The sequence below is a fragment of the Rhinolophus sinicus genome, chromosome 3 (assembly GCF_057876585.1).
Source record: "Rhinolophus sinicus isolate RSI-liver-muscle chromosome 3, RSI-T2T, whole genome shotgun sequence".
NCBI classification, from domain to species: domain Eukaryota; kingdom Metazoa; phylum Chordata; class Mammalia; order Chiroptera; family Rhinolophidae; genus Rhinolophus; species Rhinolophus sinicus.
In genome coordinates this window covers 139,196,734-139,221,295 of record NC_142503.1, presented here as the reverse complement: position 1 = coordinate 139,221,295, position 24,562 = coordinate 139,196,734, and the positions used below count along the sequence as shown (strand labels likewise).

The following is a 24,562-nucleotide window of genomic DNA, read 5'->3' as shown; positions in this document are numbered from 1 at the left end:
AGTTGAACAAGGGCAGCGGGAACAGCCAGCTATTAGCCTTCCGTGGTTCTCCTTCCTCCCAGGCCCCCCTCACCCTCCCAACGGCAGGCCCAGCCCTTACCGGGCATAGAGCTCCTCCCAGGTGGACGGCCCAGGTCTGTCAGCAGCGAGGGCCTCCCCCATCCCGCTCTGCAGCAGCTGGAGCAGGGCATCGGACTCCCCGAAGCCGCGGTGCAGTTTTGCTTCCGTGAGTTCCACATTGAGTGAGAGGTTCTGGGTCCCAACTTGCAGGGGGATCTGCTCCCTCCGCCGCTCAGGACCCCGGCTCTGGTCGCCAGGAGGTGGGGGGGGCCTCTGCCCCTCCTCTCCAGAGCTGAGATCACGTCTGGACCCCAGCAAGTCCACCACACCTAGCCCCCCAGGAGAGTCGCTCTGAACCCCGCACCAATTACTAAACTTGTTGTGCACTGGGAGGTCCCTCAGGCTGTGGTGCTGGGGCTCGGGGGCCCTGCACTTTTGAGAACTGGGGCGCAGCAGCCCCTGAGGTTGGCAGGCCTCAGCTGGGCCCAAGGTAGGACCCTGGAGCCCTGTGTCATCAGTGAACTCAGGGCCAGGGCAGGGGCTGGGGTCTTGGGGGCCTCCCAGGGAAGAAGACATGTCCGGAGTGGGCTGCAGCTCCACCAGAGATGCTGGACTCTCAGCCCCATTTTCAGTCCTGTTCTGCCATCGACTCAGCCTCCTAATGCTCAGGGGGCCACACTTCAGGGAAGCCATGTCCTCAGGGACAAAGCCATCAGCAGGCCTCTGGCTCCTGCTCCTCAGTGGTAGAGACAACAGTCTGCGCTGGCCCCAGGCGGGGGCCCGGGTTTGAAGCCGCTGAAAGGGCTGCTCTAAGATACGAACTTGGAGCTCCGGGCTCTGCTGCAGGCTGCGTGCGGGGGTCACCTCAGGCAAGGACCTGCTGTGGCTCCTTTCTGAGGGACTTCTGCTTTCTCTACATGGAGCCCCCACTCTCTGGGGGCTACTGGACTCATCAATGGTTTGAGAATTACTCACTGGAGGCCTGGGGGCCTCGAGGGGAAGGTCTGGGCTGGCAACGAGCTTCTGGTGGCCTTCAAGAGATTGAGCTGAGGGGGCTGAGAGAAACAAAGCACCGAGGGGGAGCCCTGCCCCTTGAGTGCTAGCACTGAGAATGAGGATTGGGGAGGAGGCCCTGTCTACCAACAAGGCACTCGTGGGGCCCAGCTTCTTCTGCACCCCAGGGTCCCCAACAGGCTCCACAGCACAGGGGCAGGGCCCTGGGGAGTGAGAGGTACTGAGGCTGGGGCTGCTGACAGCCAGACCGGGCTCCTCTGGCTGGGAGCCGGTGGGCAGCGCGTCATCAGGAGAAGCCTGAGGGCCCACAGAAGGGAGGTTCTGCCCAGAGGGGGCCTTCTGAAACCTCACGTGGGATGAAGGTACGGGAGGGCTCGGAGGCCTGCAGTGGGTGCTTTCTTCCTGAAGATCTGGAGGTCCTGCCATTTTCCATGCTGTTCCCTCTACCTCTGTCTTCTGAGGTGTCCCTGGGACATGTCCCTTTTCTTGAGACATGGAGGAGACAGCTGAGCCCAGCATTTCGAGCACCATGCCGCTCTCCTGAGGGCTGGCTTCTGGGGCCTGGAGGGGCAGAGGGGATGGGGCCAGGTCCGTCTGGAGACCCTCATCCACGGTGGTCTGAGTACAGCCATCTGTCCTAAGGGCCGGGGCCGCCTCATCTGGGGTGTCCCTCTTGGTGTGCTGTTCCCTTTCAACCACACTTGGCTGGGAGAGACTCCCCAGCAGCTCTGAGGTGCTGTGCAGGAGCTGCGAGAGGTGTAGAGACAGGCTGTGCATGCTGGTCCAGGAGATCAGGTCCGAGACAGGCCCTGCGCTGGCTTCCGGCGCAGCAGACAAGCTGTCGGGGTGGCTCCCGTGGGGCCTGCAGCCCAGGGTCTGTGTGCCCTGCTCCACACTGCTCATCCGGGGCTGTCCCACAGGGCCGCCCTCCTCTGATGGGTACAGCAGCATAATCTCATCCACTAGCCCTGCAGCACTTCCTTCAGCCCAGGGGGGCTCACCCCTCAGACAGCCTGCTTCATCAGGGGTGCCTGGCAACTGGGCTCTCTTGTCAGGACTCCTAGTTGGGGCTGCTCCTTCAGGACCGGTCAGGACATGGGGGTTCCCCAAGGCAGGCGAGGAACCCCATACATTCCAGGCCTCACATGAACCTTGGACATTTGCAACGCTGTTACGTGGGCTCGCCAGCCCCTGGGCCCTGGCATAGGTGCTGAGGTGGGAGTGGACCGGGCTACTCTGGTCTCCTAGGCCGTTGTCCATGCTGGAGCACCGGGCCAGACTGGGTGGCCCGAGGCTCTGGGACGTCTGGCTACAGGAGATGTCAACCGCACTGCCAAACACATACTGCTTCCAGCCGACGTGCGCAGGGCCCTCTGGGTGCCGGGGCAGGACACTGGGACCGATGTCACTGGAGCCAAAGTGCAACACTCCTCTGTCGGCCTCCGAGAGCCACGTCGCTGGCCCAGGCCGGCCGCCCAGCCTCTCTGAGCTCCCCTGCCAGGCCTGTGCCAGAGTACCAGACGTCCAGCTGCTCATGAAGTCGGGGCTTGGCATGCACGAGGGAGCTGAAGCCGTTGGGTAAGGAGGGCTGGCAGGCTGACAGGGCCCGTGGTCAGCAGGGCTACTGCCCAAGGTAAGTGAGGCTTTCTGACTGCCGTCCTCGGCTTGCAGAGGTGCTGCCGCTGACTTTCCTGAGGAACGGCCCCAAGGATGTGGGTTCCACAATTTGTTAGGCTCCTGTGTCTCTTCATCTGTGGGGGAAGGAGGCTCCACACTCAAGTTGAGCTCCTGAAGGGACCAGGAAGAGCTGACCACAGAGAACTGTGGTTTGGGGGAGGACCTGGAGTTTGGGGAGCCAGAGAAGATGGCGATAACAGGAAGCGAGCGTCTGTGGTAGGGAGCCGACTGCTCACCGCCAGGAGAAGGCAGGCCAGGGCTCTGGGCCATGGACCCCAGGGGGGCAGCAGCAGGGTCTTCAAAGCCTGATGGGAACGTCTGGGACACAGCGGCGTTGGCTGCAGGCCCCTCCTCTCTGCCTGCATTTATAATCGGACGGCCGTCTGAGCCACCTTCATCGGGACGCGGAGGACAGCTGCCCTGGGCAGGGTTTTCACCACCACCTGAACCTGGCTCTCTCTGCCTCTCTTCCTCCTCCCAGGGCCTATTAGCCTGTGGTTTGGAGACATGTTCTAACTCTGCTATGAGCTTGGCTGGGGGACCTAAGCCACTGTGACCCCTGGACACGATGGGAAGTTGTGGCTTTTCTGGAAGGCAGCTGATGGCATTTTCTAAACATCCATGCTGTGGTTCCACCAGCACCTTATACCCAACAGATTCTTCACTTAAATTTAGGGTGTGGGGTTTCCTGGTCGTTGCAGGTAGTTCGGGCTTGGTTTGAGATTGCTGTGCAGTCTGGCCACCGATTGCGCTGTCCTGGAAGCTCCTCAGTGGCTCAGAGTACACACCTGCAGGGAAAGGGGCAGCCTCAAGCTCTGTGCTGCTTTTCTGCTCAGCAACCTTCTTCTCAGGATCCCTTACTGACCCTGAGCTTCCCTCAGCACCTGCGTGGCGGAGGGAAACTGTCCTCATGTCAGAGGCAGCAGGGGTGCTGCACCCTTGAGCCAGAGACAGGACAGCAGCAGCAGCAGAGGGCTCCTGCGTGCTGCTGTCTGTTGGCTCAGATTTCACACGAATGCTTTTGGGCTCAAGGCCATGTGCCAGGAGCACGTCAGGTCTCCCGGAATAGCTGTCCCCTCTCTCGTCCACTCCACAGGCCCTGGCAGATACTATGCAGGGGGGTTTGGGAGGCTGTGGGGTAGCCTCAGAAGTCCCCTTCCCCAGGTCACCATTGCTATAACACAGTAAAGTGGAGGAAGGGGAGGAGCAGGCATGAGAAGCAATGGGTTGAGGGTTGCAGAGTTGTCTGCAAGGAAGAGTTCTGCTGTCTTCTTGCCCCCCAGATGGGCTGAGAGTACTTCGGCCTTCCATGCTCCCTGAGAAGACAACACACTCTGAAATGTCCTGTGGGCATCTGCACGAGGCCTCCTCTCCCCCTCCCCCAGGATCTGCGCTAGGTCTTTGATCTGGTAGTGGAGCTGGCCTGGGGTGGCTGCTGCCAGCCCTGCAGGCTTCTGTCGGGCCAGAACCAACATTCCCCTCCCACCTCACACTCTGCTGTGAGGGAGCCTCCAGTTCAAGCCTTCTCAGGGCTCCAGGCAGGACGGTGCCTTGTTTGGGACTTGCCCTCCCTTCTTCTAAGACGCTGGAAGATTTGAGGCCGTGGCCGTGGTCTTGGTTAGGCTCTGAGAGGCTGGCAGAATCCTGACCATCACAGATCACAAGCTGCCTTTCCAAGCAGGCTGTTTTCCTTCCCTGTGCAACCACTAAGAAGTTACCTGAGCCTCCTCCATATGTGGTGTCCAGAGCTCCAGGCTCGTGGTGCGTTGGGCTGCTCTCCCGACCACCAGAAGGCCAGCCCTCTGCAGCCGCCCAGGGAGCTGACCGGCTGTGCCCATGCCCACTCACTCCCGGATCATCGGCAGGGTCCTGGGAAGGTAAGGCAGCTGTTTCTCTCTCTGGTATGACCCTCCTGTCCTCCTCTGTAGCTCCTGAAGGAAGACCGTCTGAGCCCAAAGGATCAGAAGGTGTTCCAGTCGCTTCTTTCTTTTTCTCCCCGATTTCCAAAGTGCTGCAGTGACATATAACCTCTTCCCCTGCTCCCAGGTAACGTCTCAGTTCCCCAGAAGGAGGGCTGTTGCCTAGCGCAGGGTCAGCATGGGAGGAAGTCTGTGCGGGCGTTCGTGGCCCTGTGCTGACCTCGGCGTTGGGCACAGGGTGAAAGCTTTCTGTAGCGAGGGCTGTGGCCTGAAGCACTTGCCTCTTATCAGTCCCCAGACGTCCTGGTTCCGCAGAGGGAGATGCCACGTGAAAGCCCTGAGCTTCGCCCTCATACCTGGTCCTGTCTGACACTGGCTGGTCCATTTGTTGACACTGAGGCCTGCCAGGGGTCCTGGAAGGACATTCAGGTTCTAATAACGTCTCAGAGGATGGAAGGACTGTACCCCCAGCCAGCAAGTCATGAAGCTGCTTTCCCTGGGCCTTGGCCTGTGTGACCTCCTCCAGCAAAGCCAGGCCTGTGGGTGGACGGGCCGTGGGCTCCAGGGGTGGCGCCCTTGGCAGAGACACAGGTGCTGAGAACACAGCACTGGGAGAACTGAGGGCCTCGGCCTCCTCCTCTGCCTGCTGCTTCACCTCCCTGCCCCGGTCGTCACCTTCTCCTAAGTGACCACTGGCCCTCTTTCCAAGCAGGCTGGAGACCCCGTTCAGGAAACTGGCTCTTTCTGTTCCACCTTGTGCAGGTGCCTCGGCTTCAGGAGCAGAACCGACCCTGGTACTCGAGCCCATCACGGTGCTTCTGGGGTCCCCTCTTTGGTATTGGGGGCTGGTGCTTACAGGTGTCCTGCCCTCAGCACCCGGGGGCCTGCTCTCCAGTGCACTGGACTGACCCTGAGATCCCACAGCCATGGAGATGGCAGACCCACACCCAGCAGTACGTGCCACGGAGCAGCCGCCTCTCACATTTCCCTGAGGGCTGTGGCTTCGGAGCTCTCCACACTGGCCCTGCCACCCTGCTCCGGGCACCCAGGGACTGTCGGGCATTTTCAGCACAGTAGGATCCAGCACGTAGTCGACTGAAGAGATGCCTACAGTGTCAGGCACATGCAGACAGCTGCTCGGCAGCCTCAGGCAATGCAAGGACGAGGTGTGAGGAGCCACAGGGGGTGCTGGCCGGCTCAGCCATGGGCTGCTCTCCTGGCTGAAAAACGTGCCCATATAATGCTGGCTTGGACTTCGAGGTTTCTGAGTCAATGAGACCACTTGGTATTCCTCCTGGAGGCTCTCTCCTCTTTGCGTAGCCATTTCTTTGACTCTGCCTTGAACTTTTGGTTCCTCTTGCTTAGAACTACTTTCAGGTTTGGCAACTTGGTTTTCCTGAAAACCTTTCACAGGCTCCGATTCCTCAAGACTTCCCCAGCCACAGGGCTGCCCTCTGGGGCTGGCTGACGCACGCAGCAACGTGCCCTCCTTCTCAGAAGACCTCTCGGGCCTGGTCTGCAACGGCACAGCTCCAGCCGACGCTTTCGTTCTCCTTGGATTAGCAGAAGTGTTGGTGGACTCTCTGGGAGCTGGACATGTCCCTAAATAATCACAAGTGTCCCTGGCGGGTGTGTCTACTACAGCTGGGTGGGTGGGCTCCCTCACAAATTTAAGGTCTTGTACCCATTCCCTTGACATGAAGGGGCTCAGGGTAATTTTCTGGGCCTGGGAATCTTCCCCAATGCTACTGCTAGCCTCCATTTCTCCAGCTTCACCATCACTAAGCATAGCATCACCTGTCGGCTTTGGAGCTGGCTGGTCCTTGAAGGACAAGTGGTTTCCAGAGACGCCTGGCCTCAGGACATGGCCAGCCACCTCCTGGTCACTGCGGCCCTGGAACACAGTGGCACTGACACCCAGTGTGTGGGAAGCGTACAAGTGCTTCTTCTGCTGGGATCCCATTTCTAAGATACCTTTTTCCAGCTGCATGACGCTCTTAATGAGCTTCGCCATTTCATCAGCATTATGAACTCTTTCATTCTTTTTATTTCCCGAAGGTGGTTCTTTGGGATTTAATGTTTCTTGTGACTTTCCAGGGCCCTTGCATTCACTGAGGTTTCTTTCCTGAGAGCATGGAACTGACTGGAATCTTTCATGCGTAGCCTCTGTCCATGGAAGCTTAGATTCTTCTAAGCTGTCTTTGGGATGGAGAAATTTTCCCGAGAGCCGAGTTTCATTCTTCCCTTCCCCGTTGTGGGTTGGACTCTCATCCTGGGCCATCGTCTCTGGGCTGCTTACTCCATGATGTACTGATCTAGGCTTCAAAGGAAGAGAAGTTTCCCCTAGCATGTCCCTGTCAGGACCTAAACTGATGGCTTCATGGATGAAACCAGACCTAGCCCCACAAGGGAACTGTCTGTTCCTGTCGAAGGCCTGGGTCTGCCTGAGGACGCCATGTGGATCCCGCTCCTCTCCAATGGTCTCAGGTTCCCAGACAAGGGGAGGCTTCCTGGACCCAGAACCATCTGAGGAGACACTGCAATAGGACTGTACAGTGGCCTTTTCTCCCTCCTCGAGGGCTGGAAGACTGTACATATTTAAATTTCCAACTTGATTTTCAAATTCACATACTTTTGTGCTGGTAGATGTAAGAACATGTCTATTCTGAGCAACAAAAAAATAAACGGAATGATGGCTTTCTTCTTGAACATTTCCAGGGCTTTTCCCTATTTCTCCGCTAACTTCCTGGGTGTTCAGACCAACTGGTCTCTCTGCTGTGACCTGCTGAGACGAGGTAATCTTGGAATTCTGTTTTTGCAGCAGCACTGGCAAATTATTCTTTACATGAACATTTTGGAGAACTTGGTGGTCATGACCAAAGCCCCAGGCTTCCCTGGGGGGTGGGGAAGGTACTCTCGCTTCCCTGCAAGCCGGGATCTCTAAGGCAGTTTCTGTCAGGGCATCCCGGCTTTTGGTCACATAGACTGTTTCCAAGAGAGGGGGCTGCAGGGAAGATGGAAATGGATTCCAGGGAGCAGAGTGGAGGTACAGCTCTGGACCTAACGGAAAGGCAAAGGAAAGATCGGTATGTCTTCCAACCCCTTCCTTGGAGCTCTCCTGGTAGTCTGCCTCAGCTTCCTGTAGGGGGTGGTGGTTGCTGTGACTGAATTGCCCCACCTGGCCTGCAAGATTCTTCCCAAGAGGAGCCCAGCCTTGGGGCCAATGGTTTTCTTTGGTGGCTATGGTGACATTACTGTGACAAGGGTTCTTCAGGAAGAAACAGCCATCAGAGGAAGTCATCAAGCCAGGCTCCCTGCTACTCTGCGAGGACTCTTCAAAGCTGTTCTGTTTGATTTCACACGCGTCTGTCATGGAATCTGCTCTCTTGTTCTCTGCAGCAGAGACCAGTGCATTTGTTGTTCCAGAAGTCAATGATTCTACGTCTGCTGAATAATTTCCACTGTAACTCACCTCTTTCTCACTAGTTGTAAAGAAATCTGAAGTACCTTCTAATTCGACACTCAAACTATCCTGTTCTTTCTCTGCTCTCGAATGCCTAAGTTTGGATAGATGGACAGGGAAGTTGTTGAAATCCGGACTGCTAGCTGCCCCAGAACCAACTGACAATAGAGTATCTCCTCCTTTGCCAGACGCCTGGGTCAGGGAACCAGAGTTTTCCTCAAGGGAGGTGAAAGTTGGCCTGGGCTCTCGTATGGCCTCCAAAACAGGAAGTGATAGTTCAAGCAGGTACTTCTGCTGAAGGGCAGCCCAGTCCTTCTCACGGGCACTGCCTACATGGGCAAATGAGGCGGCGGAGGGAGCCAGCACGCTTGACACACTAGAGTTGTTGGATGCGTCAGAGTTGCCCTGTTGGACCGTGGCAGGGACACCTCTGGCCTGAAAGGAGCGATCAGCTCCTTGCTGAAGAAGCCTGTAAGACCCCCAAAGTGACAGTCTAGAGGCATCAGAAGCAGGGATTGTGTACACAGCTTTTACACTGTAGGGCAGCTCAGCACCGCCTGGGGGCAGTTTGGAGCTGTAAGGCAGGACCGCTTCTGTACACGATGGCTTTCCTTCTTCCATATGTAGCCAGTATCCAGGCCTCTCCCAACCACAGGGCTGAAATTCCTGGACATCAGGACTTGGACATAAAGAACTCACGATTCCTGGGGGGCTGCTGGGATCGATCTTGGAGTCACAGGAAAACCAGGAATCCAAGGATAACAGAGGGCTCGCTCCAGACATCTGCAGGCCCTGGAGAGTGGTGACTTGTTCTGAGCAGTTTGCTTCCACCTCCGACTCAGGCTGCTCACACGGGGGCTGGGGCTGGGCATCCAGGTAAAATGAACTGCTCATCGGCAGCATAGCATCCAGCCTAGCTCCTGGTCTGTGGTTGGTGGGACCCAACCTGCACATTGCCGCCTGGCCCACCACGGGCACACTGGAGGTCTGCAGGTGCCAAAAAGTCTCTGTGGGCATCTCGCCAGCTGACCCAAGGAAAGGCTCCTCTGGCTGCTCCTCCCCCAGTTCTTCCTCAGCATCGATCAGGCTGTCCAGCGAAAAGCTCCTGTGAGCCTGGGCGAACAGTCCACAGTCTAAGGATGAGGTGAAGCCCCTCACTGAATCTCTAGCTCTGGCCCTGAGGTGGCCGTGGCTGTTGGGGAGATCAATACCCCCTGGGTTGTCCTGTGGCCTTCGGTACCCCTTCTCAGCCAGCGAGTCCTCCGATATTTGACTGCAGTCACTTTCAGAGTTCTCTGGCTCTGGGAGATCCTGCTCCTTCCCCTGAGGGTCCTCTGGCTTCAGAGTCTCCGTCCGGGCTTTGGCATACACACAGGAGAGAGAATCCACTGAGTAACTGCTATCTGCATCAGAGAAATCACCATCTTTTTCTCTTGTGTGACCCACTACTGGGCTGGAATCTGTGAGTGAGGCCATAGCGTCCGGGTCCCCTGCACTGTGTTGCCTCTTCAAAGGGCTGCCATGGGGCCAGTGAGAGGACTTTGTGGTAATGTCTCTGACCCTGGAGGCCAGCACCCTCTGCTGCCCTGTTGATGCCCTGCTTGGAGAAGGTGGTTTGAATTCTACCCCCAAAGTCTTGGCTGCCTTTCCACGCCCAGCTGCCTGTTTGGGTCCACGGGGATGTGAGGAACTACAACCGGCTCCTGTAGCAGCCTTGGGGGCCCCAAGGTGCCCTTTTCGCCGCTCTGCTGGTCCCTTAGCCCTCCTGGTCTGTGTGGAAGGGGGCAGGGCCTCTGGCTCATCCCTTGGCTTCGGCTTGTTAGCTGGTTGGCCCAGAGAGGCTAAGCTCTGGGACACCATCCGACGGGGCTGCTTACCCACTCTCTCCATTTCCTGGATGCGGGCAGACTTGGAGCTCAGGGTGAGGCAGGCGCCTGGGGCTGAGGCCGCCCACCCAGCCAAGGCCGCCCTGGCTGTGCACAGCTGGCCCTCGCCTGAGGAACGGAGGGCATTGGTGCTGAAACTCCCTGTCCTTGGAGGGTAAGAAGCAGCTGGGGGCAAACACGCTTCTGATGGGCTTTTCTCTGATGTTTGGTCAGTTAAGTCAGGAATAGAAGGTAATGTGTCAGAGATCTCCCGACTCAGGAAAACACTGTGGAGACAAGGAAAGCCATTTCAGAAAAGAAAGGGGTCCATAATTTCTGTTGACAGAGGGACTATAAAGTCTCACCTAATTTGCTCTGAAAGAGTTAAAAGACTAGGCCAATGTCACTGGCCCCTGCAGTCTTTGCTGTCAGAGAAAAGCTTTACAGGTAGGAAAAGAAACTGTGGACTATCATCTTGGCTCTCAGAGAGGTCTCAGGTACTCTCTGTTCTCTCTCATTTTTTTTATTTTATAAAAAAGTCAAACTGAATCTGAATCTAACACCTTTAAAGAAAACTTCCAGTTAATAGGCAACATGAGGAACAAAGGAACAATTTAAATGGCGCTACAAGGAATCAAACAGACAAATCTATAATGTGGCAAATTCTAAAGAACTGACCCACTTTCTTTAACAAATCAATGATACGAATAAAAATAAAACAAAAAAGTTAACTAAAAGAAACTTAAAAGACATAACCACATGTAGTGTGTAAATCCTATTTAAATCTTAAGTTGAACAACTAAATATTTTTGAGGCAATTAGAGAACTTTGAATATGGCCTAGCTTGTAGATTATACTAAATAATGCATCTTAATTTCGTTAGGTATGATAATGACAATGTGGTTAAAGAAAAGTCCTTATGTTTTAAAAGTGTGTAGTTGAAGTAGGATCGAATGACATGCCTACCAGCTGCTTTCAAATACTCCATCAGAAAAAAGGAGGAGGAGGGAGAAAGCAAGCATGGCAAAGCCTGATAATTGCTGAACATGAGTGATAGGTATACTATTCTCCTTGGGTATGTTTGAAAAAATTTCGTAATAAAAAGTGTTTTTAAAAGCCTGCCTAGTAGTCTGAAGAAAAGAGAGGTGAGCACACATGACTCCAACGGACATTCATTGTGCACCTACTATGGGCCAGGCCTGTGTGAGGCCCAGAGGACAGAAGGAGGCGGACTCAGTCCCCTGCTCCAAGCACATGTCCTCACCTTGACTGAATGCAAGGAGGGAAGGAGAAAAGAAACAAGGAAGATCAAAAATCGTACCTGGGAGCCAGAAAGCTAGTGTTCCACTCGCTCACCAGTTGGGAGGAGGGGTCAGGAAGCTCACGTGAGATGGCAGGTGAGGTGGGCATGGAGGGAGGAAGCATGTGGGAACAGAGTCTGCTTTGAGGCAAGATGACATGGCGGTGGGGGCAGGACATGCATGAGGAGATGGCAGTGGATCGTCAGGGTCTAAAGATGAAAAATGAGGCTGCGAGTCTCACTCAGAAGTTAGCACCAAGGAAGCAAGAGTTGCTCCTCAGTGGGAGAAGGGAAAAGCCTGAGTCTTAGGAGATACCAACTACAGAGAAAGGAGTCAGGAGAGGGAAAAGGTGACAAGGAAGAGGGGTAAACACATCTTTCCATTGCACAGATTGAGGAAACTGAGGCATCAGGAAGTAAAGAACACTGCCTGGGTAACAAGGCTGTAATCTCAGCCAATGCTTCTAGGTCACAGTGGCAGCTGTACCTGTGTAGCTGGGGCAGGTACTGGAGGCAGAGCCTTTGGAGGCTCAAAGAGCTGCAACTTGTTGATTTGCTTCTACATTGAGGCCCCAGGACCCCAGCATCGGGGCTGGGGACCTGGTGTGGGGAATTCTGGGGGCGGTCATCCTGGAACCAGCATAAAGCCTTGAGCTGCTCCAGTCTCTTCTGGGCCTCCAACAGCTTCTGCTTCTTAATGATTCTCTCTAGCTGGAATGAGACCTTTTTCCGCCGGATGTTCCTCTCCGTTGCCCGAAGAGCGCGTCTCCGCAGGAGCTGCAGCCGCACCACCCGCTTCCGGCTTTGGGCCAGTGGGAATGGCTGAGTCTCACGCTCTGTCTGAAGCCAAGCATCAGTTGTCACAGAGGCCTCAAGTTCTTTCTCTGCTACACGGTCCTGACGTTGCTGCGGCCGCTGCTGCACGCTGGCCAGCCAGGTCTCTTCTCTGAGTAGCCATTGCTGGTCTGGGAATCAAAAACACCCTGAGAGAAGGTCAGCACCTCCCTCCCTGCCTGCGGCTGCCTGGATTCAGACACCTCCAGCAATGGCTGGGCCTGTATGGAGTGACAGAGCTGGCCGGGGTGATGTGGTGGGATGGGTACATGCTAGGGCGGCAGCAAAGCTTAGACAAATGTGCACATGAGACGGGGCAATAGGAAGGTGCTTCCTTAGTCTTGCTTCCAGCCCCCTTGCAAGAGCCTCTGGTCTCTAAAAGAGAGGAGAGAATGCCTGACGCCAAAGATTCCATCATGTCACAAAGAACACAGACAGAATACAGAAGGCTGAGGAAGCATGAAAATGAAGAGAGGAGAAAGTGAAACACCATGAGCGATGGACACTTACCGTTTTGAATGTGACGGCTGGCATGCGCCTGGTCGAATTCCAGGTCCTGTTGGGATCTAATCTGTCCCACTAGGATCCGCTGCGGCAAATCCCCAACATAGCCCTGCTGCTGCTGAAGCTGGGCCCTGTGGAGCGGCTCTCCAGCCCTGGGTGGCAGGTGGTCCTCGTCTCTCTGCTCCCCCAGCACTCTCCTGTCACAGAGGGGGGCAGGGTTACCAAGAGGAAATGCAAACCCAGTTCAGTATAAACCAGTCGCCATCCAAGTGCCTCTGAAAGATCCCCTGAGTTCAATAGGGCAGAGAGGACTTTGGACTTCTGACAACTTGGGACACACAGGCACAGTGTCACAGGCGGCTTATGATGTCACAGTGCAGGAGATGAGAACAGTCCTGAGACTAGCATGTTCTTAGATGGTGGGTTTAGCAGAAATACAAGTTCATTTTGGTTAAGGAAAATAACCAGGAAAGTAAAGCAGCTTTTTAAAAACTAAAACAACATTTTAGCTAAATCAAGAAGTTTTGTCCCTTTAAAAAAAAAAAAAAAGACATCTGCTGGAAACAGAGTAGAAGCTCCAGCAACACTGTGGGAATGGAAGTCTCTGGTACGTCCAGAGACTACGTCTGCACCTACACCCCCTGCAACAGAAATCCTCTGTGATCTGGTAGCAGGGGCAGCCAATCCAGACGAGAGAGAATTTATATGTGAGTCAGGAGACCCAGAGGAGAGCTGGTCTCCACACCACGGCTGTTCTCAGTGAACCAGCCCTGGAATAGTTTTAGACTCCAGCATACCTTTCAGAGACATATGCTAAAGCATTTTCTGGTGAAAATGTCTGGAATTTTTTTAGAACCAGTGGGGAGGAGAAGGGGCAAGTGAGTTGAGATATTAATTAAACAAGATTAGCTATGAGTTGATCATTTATAGTGTATTTGGAATTTCCTTTTTTTATTTGTTTTGATTTTGTATTAGTTTCAGGTGTACAAAACAATGTAATAGACATTTATACCCCTCACAAAGTGATAACCCCCCTCCCCCATTACTACCCCTCTGACATCATATATAGCTGTTACAGTTCCACTGACTATTCCCTATGCTGTGCTCCACATCCCTTGACCATATACCCTGTTTTCCTGCAAACAAGACCTAGCTGGACAATCAGCTCTAATGCGTCTTTTGGAGCAAAAATTAATATAGGACCCAGTATTATATTATATTATATTATATTATATTATATTATATTATATTATAGACTGGGTCTTATAGTAAAATAAGACCAGGTCTTATATTAATTTTTGCTCCAAAAGACACATTAGAGCTGATTGTCTGGCTAGGTCTTCTTTTCAGGGAAACATGGTACATATAAAATTATAGTTGACATTCAATATTATTCAGCTTCAGGTGTACAGCGCAGTGGGCAGGCATCTACACCGTCCATGAAGTGGTCTCCCTAGTAAGACAAGTGTCCTTCGGACACCCTACAAAATCTTTACAACATTATTGATCATACTCCCCAAACTGTCTTTCACATCCCCGCGGCAATCTTGTGGCTACCAATCTATGCTGTCTAATCCCCTCACCTTCTCCCTCATCTCCACCCCCGCTCCAATAATACAAAGTTTAAAAACAATTCTAGATTGCAGTCATACTTTGTTCTGCCACCAAGTCCCTTGTGTGACCATGGATGAGTGAGCGCCTTCTTCCAAAGACTGACAGCATGCTAACCTTTTCCGGGGTCACCTGTGGCCTCCTAGCGAGGCGCTCACATGCTGTTTCTGCAGGGCTGCTCCACCTGTCATCTGAGTTTCTCAAGGAGCCCTGTGTGGGACGGGGAGTGGCTGGGAAGGGTCAGGATCCACCAGAGGTTCCCCAAACAGCCTGAATGCAGCCGCCCTTGGCCCTCGTGGCAGGCCCAGGATGCCGTGACTGGGCACTGGAACCAGCTCTCAGTCCGAGCAGTGTGCTCTAAGGGGCGCTCTCTGCTTAGGAGAGTTCCATTTTGTAGAGCAGAATGCAATCTCAGAGGGGATCAAAGCACAGGTGCACAAACTACAGCTTGTGGGCCAAACTGGGTCTGCAGCCTGTTTCTGTAACGTGTTATGGAAACACAGACACATCGTTCATTTACATATTGTCCAGGCTGCTTCTGCACCACACTGGCAAAGCTGAGCAGCTGCAGCAAAAGCCTTAAATACTACCTGGCCCTCTAGAGAACCCGTGCTGCCGCTGTCTTAGGAGACATTACGATTTCTTAATGCAGCCTGAGAAGGATAGTGAAGGGTGGATGGGTGAGAGAGTGAATAGATGGACGGGGGGCGGTGTGTGGGTGGGAGCGGACACAAGGGCAGTCTCTTCTCTGAAAAGGACGCTGTGAGGTGACTCAATCTGCAGTGGGTCCAAGGACAAGGACAGGCCCAGATACTTGAGCGAGTGTGCTCTGGAGAAGACAGGCGCTGATGGCTGTGGGCAAAAGGCCAAACACACACAATGGAATGTACAAAAAGGAGGAAAGACACCTTTGCTGCATGTGAGGCAAAGGCTAGGGAGAGCACCTGGAATAACAAACCAGTTAATGCCACATGAATAGAAAAGGCAGTTATTGAGAAACATTCTGTACATGTATGTTTCATGCCTGTCCTCCTGCTCCAACATTTATCTGACCACAGACCATGGCTGAGTTACAAACATGAGCCCATCTGAGGGTCTTAGACTAACCCAGCTCAGATCCAGACCTTCAGATGCAAGGGGCAGGGTGGGGGGGGGGGGGGTCTTCATTCTGAATTTCCTGAGAGTATTCAGCTTCTTCTCTACCATCTGGAACCCTCAGATTGACAATTTCCTTCTCCCTAGAGGAGAGCTCCCTGTCTTTCCTCCTGGAAAGTGGCAGCTGCCAGTCAGCTTCTACTGACCCAATTCAGTTTCCTTCATAGCAGCATCAAGACCTGCAAGGAGAGGCAGGCAGTCTGGCAGTATCACTGCAGACACCGCACACTCACTCAAGATGCCACATGCCGTCAGACTAAAAACGGCTCCTCTGCTAAGCATACTAGCCAAGTTCCCAGAAAGGAGGTGAAAAAGAAAATACCAACCTTATGCTACATGTCTGGGTAGATTACCATGGGCAAGCCTTCAGTTACCTGCCAGCCAAGGACCTCTGTCTCTCTCAGATGACTGCCCTTCGTCTTGGGTGGCTCCTGCATCCCCCATCTGCTGCCTGGTCCCCTGCTTGTGAGGACTCCATAGCGCCCTGCCGGTCGCCTCAGGGCCTGACAGCTTCTGCAGCAGAATGCAGCAGCGTCTGCTCACTAAGGCAGCAGTGGCAGTGGCAGCAGTGACAGTGTCTCCCAGGCTCTGGGCACTTAAGGTTAAGCCCCCAAAATTCCAAATGGAAAAATGCCAAGAATAAGGGCAATGAACAGTTTTCAAGGACAAATTCCTCTGAGGTCCAGATCACCACTGTCAGGGGAAAAGGAGGCAGACTGGCCAACTTCCCCTGGCTCTGGAGTCAGCTCTGGCTTTGCAGGCTCCCCATGAGTGCTCCTCCAGAGAAAAACAGGGGGGAAAGAAAGCCTAGGACAAGGGGAAGCTGGGGAGCCAACCCCACCCAAGGGCAGAGGAGAAACTCTCATGGAGACACGGCCACAAACCAACTGGGAAACCCAGCTGACTACATGCAGTTCTCTCCACTCTCACGGGTTCTCTCCCGGTCCCTCTGCCCAATCAGAGGCTGCAGCCCCACACCACCCCACTTCCATCAGGGCTGGCACATGATACTGGCTACGGTAGCTGGGCAGGACCAGCCCAGCCCACAGGCTCCCAGAGCTGGTGCTGAAGAGTGGAGGCAGCGAGTGGGAGAGGCCTTGATTCTCCAATCCCTCTGTCCTCTGAATGAAAGGGGGCATTCTTGGTGTTACTGAAAGGTCACATCTGTGCCCATGAGGCTAGAGAGCCTGAGCAGGCCATAAAAAGGCAGGAGACCAGTGTTCTCTGGGGTGGATGGGTCAGCCGGGGTGAGATGGGAGGACAGAAAAACGAAAGGAAGGCTATGTTCCTGGACAGCTCCACACAAGAGCTTCCTAACAACGTGGCTGTGGGGTGCCGGGTACTTGGCAAAGCACTCCACATGTTCTAGACTTTTCAACCCATCTCACAAGGATCCCTGGGAGAGAGATGGTAGTCTCCTCACTTAGTGGTGAGCAGACAGACTCAGACTCTGTAACTTGCCTAAGATCACACAGCTTTTCTGTCGTAGAGCTAGGAGGTGAAGTGGCTTTATCCAACGCCAGCATCCATGGTTGTTTAAGTCGCAGAGTCATTCTCTGTAAATCTCTGGACTCTGGCAAACACACCCCTTCAGTGTGTCTTCTCCACAGAAACCTTACCTCAGACAGGTCTCCTTTCATGGATTCACTACAAAAAAGGAGGGCCACTCTGACAGAATAAGAACTCCCAGCCTCAGTCCTGAGTCCACCCCGGCCTTGAATTACTTCACCCCGTGTCCCCTCTCCCACTTACCTGTCACCCCACAGAGCCCTCAGTCACTCGCCACAAGGATTACCCTTCGGTCCTTGGCCGCCCTCTGTGATGACTTGCCTGCTGGTCACGCTCCCTGCATCAGAGCTGCTCTGCTCCCTCACTACCGACGTCAGACCCAAGACTACCTTCAGCTGCTATCAAATGTTCCTGGCAGCTAGAAACAGCAGCTCGATTCCTCTGAAGGAACCGGGGCACCAAGGGCCATCATAACCCTTCCAGGATACGGTGCTAGAAAGTCGACGGGAGTGGTCTCACAGGCACTGTGTTCCCAATGACATTTTCTACAGAAGTCCCCAAGGCAGTGGCCACTTTGGCTATGGGAACAGAAGGATACCACTGTTCCCAGGATCACACCCACAAGGCATCTAGATCTGGGAAGGGAATTCTATGCGGAAACAGATGAAGAAAGACTATAAAGAAGAAAAGTAGTTGCCACATGAAACTCTGCCTTCCTGCTTCGCAGTCACAATGCAGGTGAAGCAGGTATGAGAGGGCAGAAACCCATTGTTCCTGGCAGTCCTCCTCTGTTATACATAGTTGTGGAACCTTGATTATGGGGGAAAAAAGGATTCTCAGTCCCACAATATCTTTAAAAACTCAGAGGAAGCCATAGACCTGGAAGCTCACTGACACACACCACAAACTCACATACAGGCAGGGCAGAATGTAAAGGGGCACACGGGGAGGGAAGTGCAGAAGCAGTATCACAGCTATCTACAAACATACCGCATTCAAGCTTGTTCACAGAGGAGAGCGGCCCTAGGAAACATCAAATGGTATACTTCAGGGATGAAGACAGTTGCAGGGCCGAAGAGGGACTAAATGAGGGCCCCGTCTGCCTCCTGCCAGCTGTGAGCGGGCACCGAGCTCAGCGTCCTCACATCACTTACCATGTTGGCTCAGACCACGCCTCATTCAGACCTTGGCTGCTACACTCATCTCCTCCCGCTCCACGTTGTAAGGGGCAAAGAAGCAAAGTGAGGAGGTTCCACAGCAGGACAAGCAGCTGTTTCTCACCTTTTCTTCCAAAGCAAAGGGCAGAGACCCAACCTAGAGGCGGTGACATCTCCGTCCAAGTCCAGCCATTCCAAAGAGCCACTGCCACCCACAGCCTCTCCACCCTGGGAACAAGGAAGAAGGCACAGTGAGGCACTCTCTGACCCCCACCCCAACAGAACCAAAGCTCGAACTCCTCCCCCAGAAAGGAGAAGTAGGGAGGCCAGCAGCCACATAGAACACCCAGCACTAACCTGCCTTCTCTGCCGGAGGACGGCAGCCTCTGCCGGGTGGTTGAATCGGAACTTCTGAGCTTTCCCCAGCGTTATGACTGCTCCTGTGGCCCAGACACAGAAGAGAATTCAATCAACAGCTCCTGTTCAGAGTACACAATATGTGCAGGGCGACGTTCTGCAAGACAAAGTCCTGCCCTCAACAAGTGGATGATTTAGCTGAGTCAGAAAGATATGTACTGACTCTGGGTGGTAAACACACAATGGGATTTATAGATGATGTGTTACAGAATTATACACCTGAAATCTACGTAACTTTACTAACAATTGTGACCCCAATAAACTTTAATTTTAAAAAAAAGAAAGATATGTACTCACTGGACACTGCATAGCATATGTATTAAATTAATGAAATGAACAGGAGGAGTCTGCTACTCCAAGGGGAAGCAAGATGAATTCTAGGTGGAGTAGTCATGGAACACTCCGTGGAAAAGGGGACATCTAAGCTCAGCCTCAAAGCAGACAGAATTTGAATAGACTAATAAGAGGAGTGACAGTAATAATGACAATGAGTGTTTACTAAGCACCAAGAACACTGTTAAGGACAACATTGCATGGATCACCTCATTCGATCCTCACGACGATCTTATTATTATCCCCATTTTACAGATGAGGCAATTGAGGCCCAGAGACTTTCCCAAAGACAGAGCTAACAAACACAGGGACAAATTTCAGTTATTCTCCATTCTGAAGCCCAGGAACTGGGGCTTCTTCGTTTATGGGAAGATGATTGGATTAGGACATCTTCAGATCTCTGGGTGCAGAGGCTGGTGTTCCATCATTAAAGGCTGCCTGCCTCCCTGAGCTCTCTGGGTCAGGCCCACGAGAACAGAGCTGGTCCATCACTGATACTGGCATCCACAGAGCTGTAAACAGTCCTACCTTGGGTCAGACGGCAGGAGGCAGTAACCTCCCGGCCATTGACTGTGCAGCGGGCCCCCTGGGCGGGCCGCAAAACGACGACCCCACAGGCGCTGGTGATAGTGCAGTGGTCTCTCTCAATCCACTGACCCTGCAGGACTACAGAAGAGGCAGGGGTCACCTGGGTGGAGACATGGCCCAGGGAAATACCTCCTCCATTCTGTCCATAAGATCAGAATCCACCTCTGGAAGATCTCACATGACAAAAGAGGAAGACAGCTGCCGCCTGAAACCACCCAGACCTGTATCCTCCAACATGTGGGTTTCCTATCGTGTCCCAGACACACAGCCACAGTCCCACAGCCTAGCAGCAATAGCAGACCCTGAAGACTTCAGAGATCCTTTTTCTCACAGCACCCTTAGGTTCCTCTGAAGAAACCTGGGAGGCATGAGCACGGGCCACAAAGTGTCAGACCTTCTGCTCTGTCACTTACCAATATCCTGTTCCTGGTCCGAGTCAACTCTTCCTATTTTTGTGGTCCCCTCCTAAAGGGAAAAACAAAGCCATTTAAATGAGAATAAAAAGGCCCACAGCCCTGCCCCCAAAGGAGAGTCCACCTGCTTGAGTGTCGTCACTGTCTTCCCACACCCACCCCAGCCTTTTCCACACCACTTCTCAACTTTAGTCCAGTCTCTTCTGACTGCCCTGCCCACTCACTCTGCAGCCAGGAAGCCCCAAGAAGGTGGGGGCAAAAAATATGTGATAAAGCAGCACCAGTTCTTTGCAAAGTCCAACAAGTGTTGGCAAACTCCTACAGCCTGAAGTTAGGGACTAGCCATAGCTGTCAGTCAGATTCTCCTGTGTGAGGCAGTGGGCACACAAGTGTAGTTTTCTCCTCAGGGCTAAAGTTCATGTGGTCCGCGTTTGGTCCAGTCAGTCCCAGAGAGGCACGCGTTCTATGAAGACGTATGGCAGCACAGGATTTTTACCTTTGTGGTCCACAGATGAAGTTTAACAGACACCAGATTGTAAGAAGGGTAAAGCACAAACAGGAGAAAAGCACATCTAGAATCAAAAAGGACTGGAAGAGACTACAAGAAAGGAGGGGGAAACAGGAGTGAGTATAAATGAATCACTAGAAGGGTCAGAAGACAGGCCTTTGGGCCCTTGATTATGTCCACGCTGTTTGAGACCACACAGCTCTGTCTGAGGAAGGAAGCAGCACAGCAACAGAGATGTTGAGTTTAGGTATGTACTCGTGTTTATCATTTACTGAATAATCGTTCACTGTCCCCGGCACTGTGCTGAGCGCTTTACGGACATCTCTTATTGAATCCCTTAACAATCTAAAATGGAGGTATTATTATCCCCCTTTTATAGACATGGAACCTGAAGCTAATGGGAGATACGATGCCCAAGGAACCCACACACTAAATAGAGCTTTGGCTAGAATTCAGGTCTCTCTGGGTCCAGAGTCCTGCTCTTTTCCAACCTCAACATACGACCTCCCCAGTAAATGAGGTTTTCGAAGTGACCAGAGTTTTGCACTAGGCTTCATTATGAATGAGGCTCTGTCCCCACTCCACACGCACACCCCCACACAGCCAGAGCCCAGCCTTTTCTGCTCAGCCACTGTGGATCGCACCAGCCAATGGATGCTGGCCTCCAAACACCACCAAACAGAATCCAGGGAAAGGGGTCAAGACCCCGCATGTGGGTTCAAGGTCAGCCCCGATGACGAGGCACATTCTTCCCTAAAGGATAAAGGCCACACACAGCATAGCACAACTGCTAGATCTGCAGGGCAGAAGCTACTGGAAAATGTGATGGCATCTTGTTCAATGATGACTGAATGGCGCTGCCCCTGCTGCCCCTCTGCCTCTTTATGCGGGAGAGTCAGTGGCACAAAGGCTCTTCCAAGGATGAAGTCCAGAGCATCGGTATTCTGTGCTCCATGTACCCTTCCCTCTGCCCCCTTCCTACCTAGGCTTCCTCCCAAGGTGACAGCTTTCGGGGCATTGTTACTGGTAGGGACTAGTTCTGGGTCTGTAATCAAGTGAGCAAAGCAAATAAAAATAAAGTGAATTTTGAGCCATTACTGTTATACTATTACCCAAACCAAGATCTAAACAAATAAAAAGGGGAAAATGGGTACATAAAATGCAGAAATGCCAGGATTAGAACTAGACTGAAACCTGATCCCCCCGGTTTACTAGAACTGTACCAAGGAGGGAGCACCACACTGGGTGTGCACTGACTCAGCAACAAAAACCAGGCTGCCACATTCAGGTGAGGCGTCATCCGTCTGCTGTCTCCCGTCCCCATCTAGGATTCACTCTCACAGCTCTGTCCTTTAACCCTCTGCTGCTACCCCAAGCTCTACCCCTCGACTTCTAGCTTCATCTGCTCACTCCACATCCAATCAATGCATCAGATCAGTTCTACTCAAATATTGACCATTTTTATCCATCTGGTCTCTTCCTGACCTCCAACCTCTCTCCTGGCAGTTCTGACTAAAGGGAGGATCAATAGCCTTTGGTACTTAGCTCTGTCATTACATTAAGGTAACAGCTCCTTCTGCCTGAGGCATTTTCACTGACATAATTTATACTCTGTGTGTCAGGAAATGAGCTGCTTCAACTTTCTGAGAGGCTCAGTCTCTGACAACTTCCCTCAGGGCTCAACCTAAGGACACACTTTCTAAGCAGGATGAGCTTTGCTAACATCTCACTACCGTGTGCACTACAGCATCGGGAGTCTAATTTCTCCAGGGATAACAGCAGCATGACATACCCCTCCTAAACTCTGCTCCTTCTGAATGCCAGCTGGGGGACAAGGATAAGAATGAAGACTGGATTTTCAGCGCGCATAGGGATTTTGGCGTAAAGTTTATGTTCTGCCGTCCACAGAGACTGTCCTCCCGCAGTAGGACAAACACTTTTGATGAGGGCAGGATATATAACTCAAAATGCTTCATTTAGAAATGAGGACCTGGGCCCCAAGTGGCAAAGGACAGGTGAGCCAGGTCCTTCATGGAAGGCCTTATTTTCATTCTATTTTTTCTAGGTGGCTACATGTCGGCTTCACCCCAACCACCCCCAGTTCTTTGGCCTCTCCTCACGCATTCTTTAAGCTTCCTATATCTACTTTTTCCTCTCCATTCCCAGGTAAACCTAGTGAGGGAGAACTGGGAGCTACAGATCTTGTTGATTTGGGGGTTGAATGAAGTGGGAAGTGTCAGAAGGAAACTGTTTCAGATCTTTGGATTCCCACTTTGGTCTCTGAAAGTCATCTGTGAGAGGCCTGTATTAGCAGAGCTCAGGAGCGCCAATGGTATTTCCAGGGCAGGCTTTCACTTCTGTGGCTGCACTGCTGTGCTTCAGGAAGCGGGAGAGACATAAGGCCATATCACTCTTACTTTAAAATGAGGACATTAAGACTCAGAGAAGTAAGTTACATGAGCAACAGTAGCAGCGACTGAAAACAAGCGATTGTTCTCATTTCCAGTCTTCTGCTCTACTCACACAAAAACCGAACAGGTCACAATTGGTTGGCTAGCCCAGTTTCCTGAGGGCAAACCTGAAGGCAGCTCTGTGGCATCTGTCTCAGTTCCCAGACTCCAGGCTTTTCCCTCCTTGACCTCTGGGGCCAGTGGCTCAGGAAGAGGGAGCCAGCCTGCTCACCTTGAGGTGGTAGAGCACCACACCTGTGCTGAGCACATCGTCCTCCAAGGCCATCAAGTGTGGCAGGCTGGAGTCAATGACCACCCCAGCCCTCCTCCTGTTGATGTCCACTCTGTAATGCTCCACGAGGGCCTTCCACTCGTTCCACTTCCGGGTCCAGTCTTTAGTCAGCTGGTCTATCTGCAGAGATAGGGGGTGGTCTCACTCGTCACGGCAGCAGACTGAAGGTCAGATGTCAGCCCGCCCTGTTCACCGTATTACTTCCTCACTCTCCTCACTGTGACTAGTCAAAGCCCCACACAGGCCCTTGCACCTCCTGTGTGAGCGCTCTGTGTTCTCTAAGTTTTCTTTGATAAGCAAGTGTCATTTTCATTGATTTCAGGATCTAAATCTAACCTGTTACTCCTTCAATAAATGTTATTTGTAAAGTTTTCTGCAACAAGCATGTATTGTTTTTATAATTGGGAAAAAGTGCCATAAATGGTATTTTTAAAAACCAATTGGGATGTTACACATCTGTAAGTGCCCGCTCCCCATTCCCCTTCTATGTGATCCATACTGGGAACCCTTTTGTGACCTAACACTTCTTTCTCAAGGTGCAGTAGTTCTAATGTAAGTGTGTACGTGGCTCAAAGACCCACAAAGCACCAGAGAAGTCACCCCAAGGAGAATAAAGACTTTATGAAACTGGTCTGAAAGACCACGTAATAACAAAATAACAACGATGTAAAAACGATAAAACAGTGAAGGCTTACTATGTATTAGGATCAGAGTTTTAAAAATAAATATACCAAGGATTGGAGGCCTTAAGTGAAGACCACCTGGGGAATGTGAACAAACAATATTGAATGCAGGTCCTTTTTTCTTCTTATGGTAGAAACTGATGCCTAGGAAGGAACTTATCCTGGGAATGGAAGAACTGAGGAACCCACTAAAAGAAACTGGATTCAGCTAAATATTTCTCTCTTAAATGGAATACTTAAGAAAAACGAAATTATGCCAAGTTTAGACAAAATTATTTTATGCACCCTACAAACATTATTTTTAATATTATAATCACCGAGTTGAAGTTTGAAAACGACAGGGTGGACCTGTAAATGGCTGAGCTGGATTGGGACCTGGCAGAGGCAAGTGGCAGGTCACAACGGCTTTCAGTTTGGCGAACCTCGCTAAACATCCTGGAGGCACCCCTCCCCCCTCCCCCCCCCCCACAGCCCTCATCCCAGCTCCTACACTAAGGCCTAAGGTCATGGCCTACACTGCCCAAGGCCACGAGGCCAGCAAGTGGCAGATTCAAGCCCAGGTCTGCCAGCCTGTCTAATGAAAAAATGCTAAAAAGCCTGGGATGATTTTATCTCTTCTGCTTCATCTGTTATGTATAGAGGGATGATGTTTTCTGAACCAAAAATCAAAACATATGGTTAAACATAGAAATTTTGAGAATCTTCTGGATGTGGAATATAGTCTTGAAGTTTAGTTTGGGTAACAAAATGTTAACATAGCCAGGATACTTGAATAACATTTAGGAGGATGCAATAGAATATTGGAAATTG

At 52.3% G+C, this 24,562-nt stretch overlaps 1 protein-coding gene across 7 annotated transcripts in view; it reads right to left on the bottom strand.

Annotated features, from left to right (window-relative positions):
* STARD9 (StAR related lipid transfer domain containing 9) overlaps window positions 1-24,562 on the bottom strand; it is a 92,507-nt gene that overhangs the window by 6,439 nt on the left and 61,506 nt on the right. For 6 of the 7 annotated variants that reach the window (XM_019725391.3, XM_088797171.1, XM_088797172.1 and 3 more), the window contains 8 exons: window positions 23,010-23,189; window positions 19,820-19,871; window positions 19,347-19,484; window positions 18,426-18,508; window positions 18,193-18,296; window positions 12,643-12,833; window positions 11,786-12,263; window positions 101-10,285 (listed from right to left, as the gene is read on the bottom strand). In XM_019725391.3, the coding sequence (XP_019580950.3) occupies window positions 101-10,285; window positions 11,786-12,263; window positions 12,643-12,833; window positions 18,193-18,296; window positions 18,426-18,508; window positions 19,347-19,484; window positions 19,820-19,871; window positions 23,010-23,189 (11,411 nt within the window). The remainder of the gene's footprint in view (window positions 1-100; window positions 10,286-11,785; window positions 12,264-12,642; window positions 12,834-18,192; window positions 18,297-18,425; window positions 18,509-19,346; window positions 19,485-19,819; window positions 19,872-23,009; window positions 23,190-24,562) is intronic. The other variant, XM_088797174.1, reaches the window with a different exon arrangement.